This window comes from Plodia interpunctella, chromosome 17, assembly GCF_027563975.2.
Source record: "Plodia interpunctella isolate USDA-ARS_2022_Savannah chromosome 17, ilPloInte3.2, whole genome shotgun sequence".
Lineage (NCBI taxonomy): Eukaryota > Metazoa > Arthropoda > Insecta > Lepidoptera > Pyralidae > Plodia > Plodia interpunctella.
The window spans coordinates 1,898,234-1,912,856 of NC_071310.1; the positions used below are offsets into that span (position 1 = coordinate 1,898,234).

The 14,623-nt window shown below is 36.8% G+C and overlaps 1 protein-coding gene across 7 annotated transcripts in view; it reads right to left on the bottom strand.

Annotated features, from left to right (window-relative positions):
* Positions 1 to 1,028: 1,028 nt before the first annotated feature.
* The window catches only part of ERR (estrogen-related receptor), a 33,615-nt gene continuing 20,020 nt past the window's right edge, over positions 1,029 to 14,623 (bottom strand). For 3 of the 7 annotated variants that reach the window (XM_053757332.1, XM_053757330.1, XM_053757328.2), the window contains 7 exons: positions 10,457 to 10,594; positions 9,473 to 9,721; positions 8,832 to 9,044; positions 7,326 to 7,511; positions 6,628 to 6,786; positions 5,861 to 6,033; positions 1,029 to 5,407 (listed from right to left, as the gene is read on the bottom strand). In XM_053757332.1, the coding sequence (XP_053613307.1) occupies positions 5,245 to 5,407; positions 5,861 to 6,033; positions 6,628 to 6,786; positions 7,326 to 7,511; positions 8,832 to 9,044; positions 9,473 to 9,721; positions 10,457 to 10,588 (1,275 nt within the window). In that variant the 5' untranslated portion in view covers positions 10,589 to 10,594 and the 3' untranslated portion in view covers positions 1,029 to 5,244. Of the gene's footprint in view, positions 5,408 to 5,860; positions 6,034 to 6,627; positions 6,787 to 7,325; positions 7,512 to 8,831; positions 9,045 to 9,472; positions 9,722 to 10,456; positions 10,604 to 14,623 lie in introns of all 7 variants that reach the window. The other 4 variants (XM_053757331.1, XM_053757329.2, XM_053757326.2 and 1 more) reach the window with 2 other exon arrangements.

Consider the following 14,623-nt stretch of genomic DNA (forward strand, 5'->3'; position numbering starts at 1 on the left):
TCTAACACCGTCATTGCTATAAAAATCACTATTTACAATTCCAACATATACTACACGTCAAAGATGGCTACCCCAAATAGACATTTTATGTAATTCATAAAATTCGAAATATAATAAAAACCCTGATTAATTTGTATAAGTTACTAGAATTCTACATTTTTTTAATGTTTATTTTTCTTGGCATTATTCAATAAAAATGCTAGCCATTTAATAGCTAGACTACGAATATACATATGATAGTATTGTGTGACAACAATCAACTCAAATGTGATTACAATCCACGAAATATTTTTAGATATGACTCTTTTTATATGGTCTAATTGTAGCATGTTGAAAATTGACAGATTTGATCAGGTTGCAAAATGTAAGCTGAAAATAACTTTCATTCCAGCCATAGTTATATTTTGTTATGTAGTCAGTAGTTATAGCAGTGAACAGACCCATTATAGCCTTGGGCTAAGCTTAAAATATAATGACCTTCGCATCATAATAAGCTTATTGTATGAGGGCATGATGAGCTATGGGCAAGTAGTCTGTCTATAAAGAGTACAAAATAAACGAGTGCCACGTGAAACGTGTTTATCAACCAATCTTGACAGTCAATCTAGTTAAAAATCAGTTATTTACTCAGACATATTGTATGTACAGTCAACAGCACATTAAGCTGCCCTGCATGAACCTCTATGGCGCGGCAATAGCGGCGAGATTGCAATGAATTTCGGTAGGTTGATGTGCTGTTGACTGTACAAGCTCATCGTGCTCTCGTACTACGCACGAGGCGTGTGCGAACCTTAAGAGGGAGTCGTGTAGACATTAATTAACCCTATTATATTGAAACATTTTAAAGTATACTTTAACTTAAAGTGTGTTTTGTCTCATTCTGTTAATGTCAAATATTGTAAAGTGGCGATAGTGACAAAACATACTTTAAGCTAAAGTATGCTTCTACTTTTTTTTTATTAATGTCAGGGTTAAACTTATCGCCACATTAAGCATTAGTCTTTCTTCGTGATATAAAAAAACATACCAAAATTAAAAACTGCATTTATTTCAACTTGCCCATAAAATTTGGACATTTTCATTATCATCGTAAAAATTAAAGAAACATTGCAAATAATCTATAGTACAACAAGCACCGTAACAAAACCGCTAGATAACGAGTAGGACTTATACTAACTGGCACATAATTTCTGTACAATACAATACACACCAACTACTGCCATGTACAGTTTATAACCACTTAACTAGATAACGTAAATATTCTTAACATAAGAATAACTACATAACCTTGGAGCCGAAGATAAATTAACTGAGGACAAGTTTAAACACCTACATTCTAAAAAAAAATATTATCTAAATAACCATCTCATCCAAAAAACGTATATGTACGAAGTAGGTGTTAAAAAATTTGTATTCACTTTTATCTGGAGCTTCATGAAACAAACTCTATAAAACTCACTGGAATTTCAAACTGTAGTCAGGTTTCCCTATCTTAAAATAACTCCGCGGCATCTCTTGCCCTCTTATAGACGTGAAAGAGATGGCGCGAATTCACATCGTGTAGTAAACTCCCTATTTCCAATATTATCTTACGATAAATTAGGTTTTTATACAATAAATATATTTTTCTGTGATATTCTGCTTGGTAACAGGTTATAGAGGTATTCTGTCCCATTGTATATTCAACACCTTGTCCAAAAAACTTTAAAATGTCATCATCTTAATCGGACCATTGGAAAATATTTTTTATCTCTGGCAACTTTTATATCAACCATTATCTTTTTTTGACAAGTTTTACTTAAGTTTCTGTACATATAATTTAAGTGATATATATATATATATAATCTGTATTAACAATATTGTAGGTACATTACGTTAGCATGGCAACACTTAACACTACTTGTTCAGTAGAACAGTTGTACAAAATATATCTATGCATAGAAACAGGGTCTTTATTCTAAACAAAATATGGTATCAGCAAAATTAAACTAAAAATAATTTTAAATGTCTAGAAGTTGATGCAGCTTGTAATGTCAGAATTGGCTAATTGTCCTGTAAAAAAATAAATACATAACGGTATTAAAATAGCCAGACACATTGTTTAAATGTCACTGTTATTGATTTTTATTTATTATCATAAAAGTATCAATGCATTTTGACTCCATAAATCGTGACGTCATAATACATTACTGTCATACAAACTTCACATTGGAAAGTAGCCAATTGAAAATATTAACTACGCAGTTTTTCAAATATTTATAAATATAAAATTAGGTACACTGCGTGTAGCGCAATTAACAGAAAGAAAATACCTAATTAATCTTCAATCATAAATGGCGGACAATATATTTGAAAACTATTTTAGCAAAAAAATCAACAAATGAATTTATAAAACATAGAAATATGTCTACCGTAAAAATCAAGTAGGCACCATGATTTTTTTTAACGTAATATTTAATCAAAGCTGCATCACCTCCCAGTCTCGCGACAACCGAACCAAATGAACACAAAACATTGCATACGGTCGGAGAAAAAGGGACCAACATAGCTGTCCAGTCAGAGCTATTTTCGCATGATCTCATAATAAAAATCATTTTCGAAAATCAACACACGAAAATAGGTTTTAGTGAGACAAAAAATGGTAGAAATAGTAGAAAATGAAAGCTTTTTCTAGGTCGGCAACTACGGGTACCGAAAATGTTTTAATTAATGGGGGTTTTAGGCTGGAAACATTATATATCAAGTCAACCAGTTACTTATAATTTAGCAATCAACATTTGATATTTTTACCATTGTAAGACACTATGATATTGCCAAAGTATAGTTCTACTGAAATTAGTTTTCTTGTCGGTTGCAATGTATTTTCTTATTTTCAAAACTCAAAAAATCCAAGTTTTTGTTGTTGCCTTAGTAAGCTCATACCTATAATGCTACACTACACACAACTGGCGAATATGAGATCCTATTTCTATCGCCCGTGTTCAAAATCTATACTAACTTTATATATTCTATCAACCTGTCACGTAAATTCACAATTTATTTTACATATAATCTCCACATTTAATAAAAATTGTGATGTCGTATAAAATTTCAATCAAATAGCTTATAGATATAATAAAACATATAATTCTAGATTGTTTGCGGCCGTCTTGTCTATGGTATAAACATTGTATAAAATTAATTGACAACAATTACTACAAACTATAATAATATAATTTTTTGTACTTATCATTGTACCTTCAATAAAAAATGTAACGATTTTGAAAACGGACGTAAACTATTTACACTTTTATAAAACTATCCGCCGCCAAATATTCCTATACTTAGTGTAAAATATTAAATAAACCTTATTACCCATTCGGGTATATTAATCGATATTAAATTAGTAAATGAAAATACATTAACATAACAAGGTGGCGGTCAACGTTACGACGCCATTTTAAAACTAAATAGAACCTGATTTTCGATTTTTCAAATCAATCTATGCGCAGTCTTCGTCCACGGATCATAGAAAAGTGATGGTTGTCGTCCAAAAATATGTTTGAAAACTAATGTTTCACCACACCAGCGCCTCTAGCGGCGAATTCGCTAGCGTTTACCCTCATTCGGCTGATACTGATAGCTTACTACACTAGGTTGCTTCGCAACAGCGAATTTTAAAAGCAGCCTCTAAGATCCACAGAGAGCGATAACCTTCACTTGTCTATGCCATAGATAGTTTCCTCGACCATACTAATCTCGGCCCTTACCTCAGTAAAACTAGATATATTTCTTTAATCTTATACAAAAATGTAAAAAGTTTTGTACTAGGTACATCGAAATTTGTACATTGCCGACGCGGGGCGCGACTTCGTTCCGAAATAAGATCATTTGCTTTCACAGCCATTGTAATACATCCACTCTTTAAATGCAGACTAGTAGTTAAAAGTAGGACAAGCAATAAGGTAGTTGCTTGTGGTGGAACATCATCGTATCGAGTGCGTTGTTGCTAACACTTTTATTTTTTGTTCACATCTCCTAACTGCACACTGGTAGACTGTTACGCGTCAATTGTCAAATGCCAATTGGCCGTATTCGTGACTCATATAAGAATTAAATAATACATCTGATACCAGAAATACAGTCAAAAAGTGTACAAATTAAATGAGGGCGTTGTCTCCTGTTGGCCGGCAACACTGGGTGTTTATCAACCAATCTTGACCATTGTATTTGGTATTGCAATGGTAAAAATTTAATTCGTTAAAAATCCGTTTTCTGCACTTTCTTGGCAGACTGTAAAGTAGACAACGCAGGTGTGACAACCCAGGTACTGCTATGCGTCCATATGCTGCGACCATTTACCATCAGGCGAGGGCGGCCCATCTGATGTAAAGTGGTCACCGCATCTTATTAGCACAAAAAATAGTAATAACGTACTACGTAAATCATAATGTAATTTTTTTTTACACACCACAAACAAGTAGCCTATATTTATTTGAAGTGATATGTGTGAGAAGGTCGCGTCCCGACATCTGCGCGCGCCATATTGGCTATACTCAATATTTACATCCAACTATCAAGTTTGAAACGGAATTTTATAACATTATTATTCTATAAAATTATATCACGAGACTAACTCCTAATTTACTTCCAAACAATAATATATTTAATCACAATTAGTTTTTTTTTTTTAATAATTTTCATTAGTTTCGTACTCGATAGATTTTTAGCCAACATGGCGCCTGTCGAAGGTACATCATAGCTTTACAACACCGGCACAGCATATCTTCAAAGTTTGTTCAACTTAACCACTTTAAAGTCTACACGCAAGGACGAATATACCACCAGAGGGCGTTAGGATACGCAGATCCTAAATCAGTTAAACTTACATAGATAAACTATAGACATTTTCCATTGTCATACAAAAAGGACAGGTTTATTTCATAAATTTTTTGTCCCTCATTTTGTATAATGATTTTCTAAGTCTATTTCATGTCCGCCAACGTCTATAGTTTCCTTTGTCTTTAAACAAGCGCTGCCATCTGGTGCAAAACAACCTCAAAAAATTAAGATTCGCCGCACAGTGTCCTCAACGGCAACCCGTACTACGAGACATCGTTCTATAACATTTCAACAGTCTTTCTACCACGAGATATCGTCCGATATTGCGACCTCACAATCCTCGTACCACGAGATATCGTTCGACATCGCGACTTCACAATCCTCGTACCACGAGATAGGTGATTGTCAAACCGTGTGAACAACCTACCGCAAGCCAGCTTCGAGCATTTCCACGAACAGTTTGTTCATGTGAGTGCGCCGCTCGCGGTGGACGCCGGACCAGAAGCGGCGCACGGCCACGTCCGCGTGCCGCAGCGCGGGCAGGACCAGCAGCAGCTGCTGTAGAGTCGCGTTGGCGTTGTAGGGCCTGCCATGGGAAATAAATGGGTGAGTATTCGGAGAAATTGGGATGAGTGACTCCCGTTGTTAGGGGCCATATTGTTCTGAAAGGTTTCAAGCGCCAATTGTATAGAATAAATAGCACTTGTATTCTGTTTTTACGGATAATGAAACTGGCTAGTATATTTATTTTTATTTTAAAATCAGAACAAACCCGGTCACGTGTACTACGATCGCATAGTAAATCCGCACGCATTCACTTTTCAAAAGTACAATCATGTAATACTGGGCACTATTTTTCTTTTTCTTTTAAAATTAGAACAAACTTGAACACGTGTACTGCGATTACATAGCAAATCCGCACGCGTTCGTTTTTCAAAAGTTGAATCGTGTAACTGGCTAGTATTCCTATCGTGCAACTGGTTAGTATTATTCTAAAGCCGCCTAACTAGGCAACTGGTCAGTATATGAGATATCAGACCTGAGCACGGCGACGGCGTCGTTGAGCGCCAGCAGGATGGAGTCGCGGAAGCGCCGCAGCGCCGCGTGCTCGTCGATGCGCGCCTCGGAGTTGGCGAGCGCCAGCGCCTTCAGCAGGTAGCACTCCTCGCGGAGCGCCGCCGCCGCCTCCAGCCGCCGCGCCACGCCCGCCACCTACACCACAACGTTACGTGAACATTGTACTGCTCCGCGATAGTGTGAAGCTGCCATTACAATTATGTTTAAGCGATATGAATTTATATGAAACACTAGCTTTCGCCTAAAACTTCGTATGTGAGTAAAAATCCGTTTCCCGTGTGAATTTCAGGAAATTCCTTCTTAGTGCTCCCCTACACTGTCCTAGGAACCTACACACCAAATTTCACCTTTCTACGCCCAGTAGTTTCGGCTGTGCGTTACCTGTCAGTCAGTCAGTCAGTCAGTAACGCAAGAGTTTTATATATATATATATAGATTGCATATTGTTTGGTGTTTAAATAGACATGTTAATAATTATAAAAAATGTGGTCCCAACGTGATATTTAGCGTGATCGAAGCCTACACTCGAAGTGTTTTTTTAGTAAGTAATTTTGATTGTAATCAACTTAGATGTTATATTAACGATGTAAAGAGATTTTCGGGAATATAGACCGACAAGCGACATAATTTCACAATTTATGATGAGAAAAAATTACCGGTAAAAATAAAATAACAAAAACAATTATATTATTAATTGTATTAGGTATAAAAGACGAAATAAACGCTTACATGTGTGTAAAGACTGTGAGCCCCAATGTCCCTCATCTGCTGCTCGTCGAGCGACATGTCGGAAGCGAAGCGGAGGCGGAGCGGCGCGCCCCCCCCCATACTGCGGTACGCTGTCATGAGGCTCAGCATCTCCGCCCATGTGCTTTGAAGCAACCGCATCTGTAATTACATTTGTTTCTTAGGCTTTTTCTTTATCTCGCTTTCTCTTTCTCCCTCTCTCTCCCTCTCCCTTCCTCTCTCTCCCTCTCCCTTCCTCTCTCTTTCTCCCTTCCTCTCATGTCTCCCTATATCTCTCTGTTTGTATTTTCCTGTGGTGGTGATTGGTTAACAATTTAAATTCACTAGCGTGTATGCGACTACTTGCCACTAGATGTCGGCAGGTGAACTTAAAAGTCATGTCTGATGCCTTTATCTAGATGCAACGTCATTATATAAAATACTAGATGTTGCCCGGGACTTCGCTCCCGTGGGAATTTTGAGATAATATATATATATATATATATAGCCTATAGCAATCTTGAGTGACTTTTCTAATGGTGAAAGAATTTTTAAAATTGGTTCGGTAGTTTCGGAGATTACCCGCCTCTAACATACAAACTCATAAATGCTTACCTCTTTATAATAATAGTATAGATGAACCTTAATTCAGTTGTGATGTACCATTTTTTTTTAATTTTTCTCTTGATCATTGTATGTACCTGGTCATTAAGATGTAACTCAGTAAATCCTGGCAGCAGTTTGGCCCACCCGATGACTTCGACCAGCTCCCTGTCGTACAGATCAGCCAACAGGTGCAGGGTCTTGGCCGTGGGGTCAGTGACCCCGGCCGGCAGCGCTGCGCAACTGAACAACTCCGGCTCGTACGACGTGAGGACTTCCAACACCTATATGGTAAATATGTTAAATCAGTATTCTGATTTATATATTTTTTTTATATTAGGACATGGATAAAATCACACAGATTGAGCTAGCCCCAAAGTAAGTTCGAGACTTGTGTTATGGGAACACCAACTCAACGATACTATATTTTATAACAAATACATACATAGATAAACATCCAAGACCCGGGCCAATCAGAAAAAGATCATTTTCCATCATGACCCGACCGGGGTTCGAACCCGGGACCTCTCGGTTCAGAGGCAAGCACTTTACCACTGCGCCATCGAGGTCGTCAAAATTATTTATTTATATAAAAACTTCTTTTTTGCACAAAATTACAAAAGAAAATATGCAAGCGACATTCTGAACCTGACGACTATAAAGTCGTGCGATAAGTAGTGCAATCTTTGCACGTTCGACGACCTCTGCTGTGGCCTAACGGTCATCATGCCGGGCCGCTACACTGCGGGTCCCGGGTTCGATCCCCGGTCAGGTCAACAATGGAAAATGATCTTTTTCAGATTTACCCGGGTCTTGGATGTTTATTTTATAACAATATATATGTATTTGTTATAAAATATAGTATCGTTGAGTTAGTATCCCATAACACAAGTATAGAACTTACTTTGGGGCTAGCTCAATCTGTGTGATTTGTCCATACATTATTTATTTATCTGTTAAATAGAAAATTTTCCCACTAAACTAATAATACGGTTGGTAATATATAAGAATTATTTAATTATTAAATAAGTAGTTATATTTATGTACAGTTGATAGCACATCAAGCTATCATTAATTGAATTGCAAATTCATCGCTATTACCGTCAGAGATTCATGCTGAGTAACTTGACGTGCGATCGACTGTACCTATACAGAAATACAAAATAGGCTTGTTATAGTAGTTACTTGAACAGTTTTGAATTAAGCATATTTTTAGTATCCTAGCACAGCTCGTTTCGTATTTTTATGACCGTACCTCTATGACGCAATCTCTTCCCTATTCCCAGCAGTTGAATGTTATATGCTACAACGCATAGAACTTCGTAGCTCCGTGCGCTATACAGCACTTCTAAAATCCAGAGGAGAGGACGTTCGACATTCACCATTCTACGGGAAAGGACGATCGACTGGTACCATACCATAAGAGAGGACGCTCGACGGACTGTTGTGTCAATCTATCACATTATAGGAGAGGACGGTCGACCTAACATATCATAGAAGAGGAGGGTCGACCTTTACTGTTTCACACAACTACTCCTACCAATGCGCATTCAGTCCTGGGTATAATAATCGTTGGATAGCTTCGACACGCAAAGAAGACATACCTTAATATCGTCGAGTTGCGGTCGCTGTGTCTGCAGCTGGTCGGGCGCCCGGCGGTACTTCTGCCGCCCACCGCGCACGCGGTCCAGCCGCACGCCCTCGCGCAGCATGCCCGTGCGCAGACACTTGCGGAAGCGGCACGCTTGGCACGCCTTGCGCCGCCGCTTGTTTATCTCGCACTCATTTGACGCCGGGCATGTGTATTCTATGTTGCCCTGTATTATGACAAGTATTACAGTCTGTCAAGTGGACAAATTAAATGAGACCGTTGTGTCCTGTTGACTAGCAGCATTGGGTGTCTAATAAACAATTTTGACCACCAATTTTCTATTTGGTATTGCAATGGCAAAAACGTAGTTCGTCAAAAATCCATTACCTTTATTTTTTGTTTATAAAAAGAATTTATTTATTAGTGACGTTTGCTGTTGGCATTTCGCTCACGATTTTAAATCTTTTTTTTATTCGGTTCAGAAGAGGAAACAACGGAAAGGCTGTGTAGACACAACGGACAAGTTTGGGTTTGTTGCATTATCAGAATTTCCTTATATGGATGGAATTTCCTTCCTTCCTTCCACGATATCGCTGCATATTACCGATCTTACAGAATTGTACCAAACTTGCTTTTATATGCCAAATATCTTACCTGAATAGTTCTCTTAAAGAAAGCTTTGCACGCTTCACAGCTAGCAACGCCATAGTGAAATCCTGAAGCCACGTCTCCACAGACAAGGCATAGCCTCCTAGGAGCATCATCATCAGCTGTTCCTGCGGCTGCTGCAGCTGTGGTAGACGAACAATGTTGCTGTTCAGGGCTGGTGTTGCCCCCGATGGTGCCATCTCCGGAGGACACGCAGAATTTCACATCCTCTTTCGTCTCGATTTCTAGTTGCTGCTGGAATGTGAGTATTTTTATTACTACATGAACAAAATTTTGACTGTATTATATATACTGTATTATACTAGCTGTGCCCCGGAGCTTCGCTCCTGTGGGAATTTCGGGATAAAACGTATCCTACGTGTTATTCCAAGTTATATTCTATCCGTGCACCAAATTTCGTTACAATCCGTCCAGTAGATTTTGCGTGAAAGAGTAAGAAACATACATTCACACATATATCCTCACAAACTTTCGCATTTATAATATTAGTAGGATGATGAATATTATTTACTATGCACATGTAATTGGTCATATCTCAATTTACTTTTAATTATATCTATGCCTTTTATCTACAATATCAGTGCTTTCGCAAAAGTACTAAAGTACACAAATACATGCACGTATATAATGAAAAACACGTTTCCCTTGTAACGTTTATGTAAAAATAGTAATTAAATATTTAAGATTTCACAGTTACAAAAATATAAACAAAAACAGAACACGAAGTCGACTGTACTACAAGTAATTACACGAAGTTATTTAATAATTTTTCATCTAGAATTCGTACCTAAGGAAAAGTAACATATTGAAGATGAGCTTTCAACTTATAAAACAGGTACGACAACGGTATTTTTGGGGAAATTTTGTTGTGGACTGACACTGTTTTACACCACTATTAAATAACTGAGTCAATCGAAAACACATGTAGAAAACGCACATGTAGATACAGAAAAATTGGTTGAAACTTACCTCTTGCATGATCTGCATAGGCCGTTGGTGCAGGATGTGCGGCTGAGGTTCGGGTGTGGGGTACTGGGGGGGGTGTTCAGCTTCTTGCTTCACACGACGCAACATGGGCTCCCCGCTGACAGCCGACATCATTTGCACCTGGAACAACTGCCCGACATTAATCAATACATAGTTCAGGAAGTTAAGAATTTTTAATATGGTTTTCACTAGCATTTTTACTAAGCCGACCGTGATCAAAAATAGTAAATGTTAATAAAAATAGAAAAAATAAATCAAGATAATGCTTTCCGCTAATTAAAAAATATCATCACATATTGTGCTTGCATAATGTGCTTACGCACATTAGTGTAGGTAAAGGTAGTCAATATATTATAAAATGCTTATATTCCGACAGACAGCTCATTAAAAAAAGGTAAAATATTAATCTGAATAATATGTGTACAACAATTTCAAATGCAAAATCAAACTACAATATGTTTCAACCACATCACTTCACTTCAAGGTATTTTTTCATAATTTACATAATACTTTACTGAATACTATACATGCGCTTTAAAACTAACCTCTCTTTAGCATAATAAATACAAAGTTTAAAATCCAACACAATGTCATAATGCTACTAAAACATAGATAACAACACAAAAATAACTGTTTCATCAAATCCATTTCAAATTTAGAAGATAACACTTTTGTTATTTACGTCAAGTTGCAAAAAACATCTCAAAAACCGTTAACTGTTGTCAATAACTGTTATCAGACAAATCCACGACCACATTCAGGTCGCCCTTCATTTTACTGGCCTCGGACATGACCCACTGACTCAGAATTTAAATCAAGTTACCCAGTCTTAAATTGGCTTACATCATCTCAGGGATTTCATTTAAATCTTTTCTCGCCATCAACACATTCGCAACCACTAAGAACCTATGCTATTTTAAAAATAAAACAAGATTTACGATGCTATATTGAGGTACAGTACTTAAGGACACACCTATGCAACAAAGAGATTGTAATGCACATGTCTCATTTATACCAACATGACTAGCAAATAGGTTTTTCTGCTATGTGCTAACCATGTCAGTGCAGACTTACTTACTTAAATACAATTATCAAAGAATATTTACTCAGCTTGCAATGTGAAATGCAATTTTCGTTTAGGTACATTGCTTCCACATACAGTTTCTCATGTTTTCTGTCCAACTGTTCAGGTTACTATTTCATTCCTCTCCAGAGCGCGATAATTTTTTTTATTGCAATCTTAAATATTCGTATTTATAAATACCAAAACTATTTTAATTAGTAAATGAGATTCGATCGACAAAATAAAAGGTCAAAAAAGCCGGGTCTCTTAATCGCAAAAAACAAAATGTGAAACAAGGTCACGTTGCAGCGCATACGAAATTATAGTTTTTGTAGACAAATTAATGTTCATGTTTCCTTGCATTGAAAAACAAAATTATTTATCTACGACGAATAAAAGTTTCAAGGATGCGCGAGTCGAGTTCATTGTCCCCTTGACATTGGCGAGTGTTATGCATGATAATAACTGCATGACGTAAGCGGCTTGCAAGTGTTAAAATAGTTTTAAATGCAGATACTGGCAACTAGACCCTGCATAACGATTTACGTTTCTGTAATATGAATGGCCAGTACTGTTTTTCATAATATCCTGTTGTTGACAAATAGCGGTTAATAAAACATACTTTAATTTCAAATAGAACGTTCACGTCCGCGACCTACCTCAACAACGATTTCAATATGCCTACAGCGCTTAGATACGTCAATTACAGTAACGCATGACGGAGGAGTGTGAGCGATAATGAAAAAAAAAAAACAACATTTTATTGGTAGATATTTTGAACAGTTGAATAATAAATTTTTTATTGCGAAAGTGGGCTAAAAATACTATTTGATCGCTCGTGAAAAACAATGTTCTTTTAATATTTACTAAGTGTGAAGAGCACTCTGGTACTTAAATCAGATGAGATTCTTCTATAAACGATGAAAAATACAGTATAGGGTACTTAACTATGTCGTGCACGTGCTCGGTATGCACATGTGTATGATGTAATTGCAGGAAACACCGAATTCCAACGCAGTTTCGTATAAAAATCTCCTTTCATTAACTTTAGCACATATTTGTAAAGCCTCAAATATAAACATCATAGGAGTCTTTCTAAACCAATATAACATTTACAAATATTACGCAATTTTGTGCTTGGGAAAGAAGTCTCTGCAATATGGTATTTTTTAAGCAATCATTAAGTGTAAAGTTCATTATGTAATAAACCACTTTATGTGAACCTTGTACTTAGATTTTATTGATTTTAAGGTGCTTGTTGCAGCCGTATACGATACGTACGTAGCCGTATAATCATTTACCTCTACAAAACGGCCCTTTGTAATACAACAACATTATTTGGGATAGAACGTGTTAACGAATCTATAAAGTGACAACCAACATTTAGCTTTAATTGTTAGTTCATCATCTCTCATCTTCGCGTAATACCGGTTGCATTAGGGGCTTTGACGCCGCGAAGCCACAAAATGGCTGTCATTTTTTTAAATAAATAATCCCCAAATTACTATAATAGGGGGTTAAAATTTGTATATAAAAATCAGTCTGTTCCACTTTCGCAGAGAAATTCACGCGGGCGAATCCGCAGGCAAAAGCTAATAATAATATATATATTGCGATAGCTACTTCAGAGTTAAATTGATATTATTTCCCATTGAGTAAAATATCAAGAGCCAAATTGTTCTATTTTTTCCTCAAGACTTAATAAAAGAGTCCTTGCCTTGGCTTTGAACCTGGAGAACCCCCCAGCTCAAATAGCTATATAATCGACAGGATAGCTGGTTAGGTATGGTCCCAGTCACATAAAAATAAATTAAACTCTTTGGGATTGATTTCAAAGGCATAGACCGCCCTTAAAATTACATCACTAAGATAATGCGTAATTTTTGTCTACAGTTTTAAATGTACTACGGTGTTTTCGCGTACTCATTTTTATACCTGTAAGCTATGTATATGTATACATAACTGTATTTTCTAAGTAGAATATACAATAATTGTAAAATTATCAAAGTTACTGATTATCTAAAACTTCTATAAGTTATGTTTTAGCTGTCCGTACAATATGTGGCATCGTCGAACATTAAATATATTACAGAGACAGTATCATTCTTCCCTTACGGTGTAGACAATGTCATGTGTTGCTCGAAGGCCAAGTTTAGCTGTATGTTGGCCTGATTGCTGGAATTGAGGTGAAATAGTCACAGGTGACTAACCCATCGATGAGAGGATATGAGAAGAATCTTCAGTTTATAGCCCTTTCCCATGATTGGCTTTAAAATATGCGTCGCAAAAATCCCTGGAAACACTTCAGTATTCTTAAACAAATTTCAAGAATAAACATTTTCAAAAACACCGTTAGCCAAAAACGAAAACAGAGGCCGAAAAAAGTGATATTACATGTTCAAAATAAACATCCATATTTGTTCACGTTGTTTGCCTGCCAGGCCAAATTAATATCAGCTCAGATAAGCGCTAGATACCTACGAGACGTTTGTGGCAGATAGTATACCTGATTACCTACTGCGCCGCTGTATTGGAATAGGTATGGAGACAGGCACGCATGGGTCGGTGACCGAGCGACCGTGGTCTCACCTTTTAGATTAGATAAACGCCTAGAACTACCAAACGTGGGTACAACTGTGCAGAAGTTGGGGTAGGCATGTGTGGGTCATGAGAATCCGAATTTTGAGGTAAACATTCCAAACATATTCTTCATCAATCTAATGATTTTAGATTTATAATTTAGGTTATTATGTTTTTGAATAGCGGTGCCCGGTGAAAAGTGAGGAACAATGAAAATTTGCATCAAAATTCATACAGCATTCGAACCAAAATACAGAATTTGTGTATTTTTTATTACCTAGCAAAACTTATAAATTTTCCACGATATGTGCCTAAATGCGACAACTATTTGAAGGATGGTACAAAAACTACAATAATACTTGCTAGTTGTTCCGCATAAATATCACTAATATTGTATTACTCATTATCTCACAAGTACAGTCAAGAGCTCGTCAAGTTACCATACTTAGATCTCTATGTGGCGGTAATAGCGACGAAATTGAAATTAATTCGGGTAGCCTGATGCG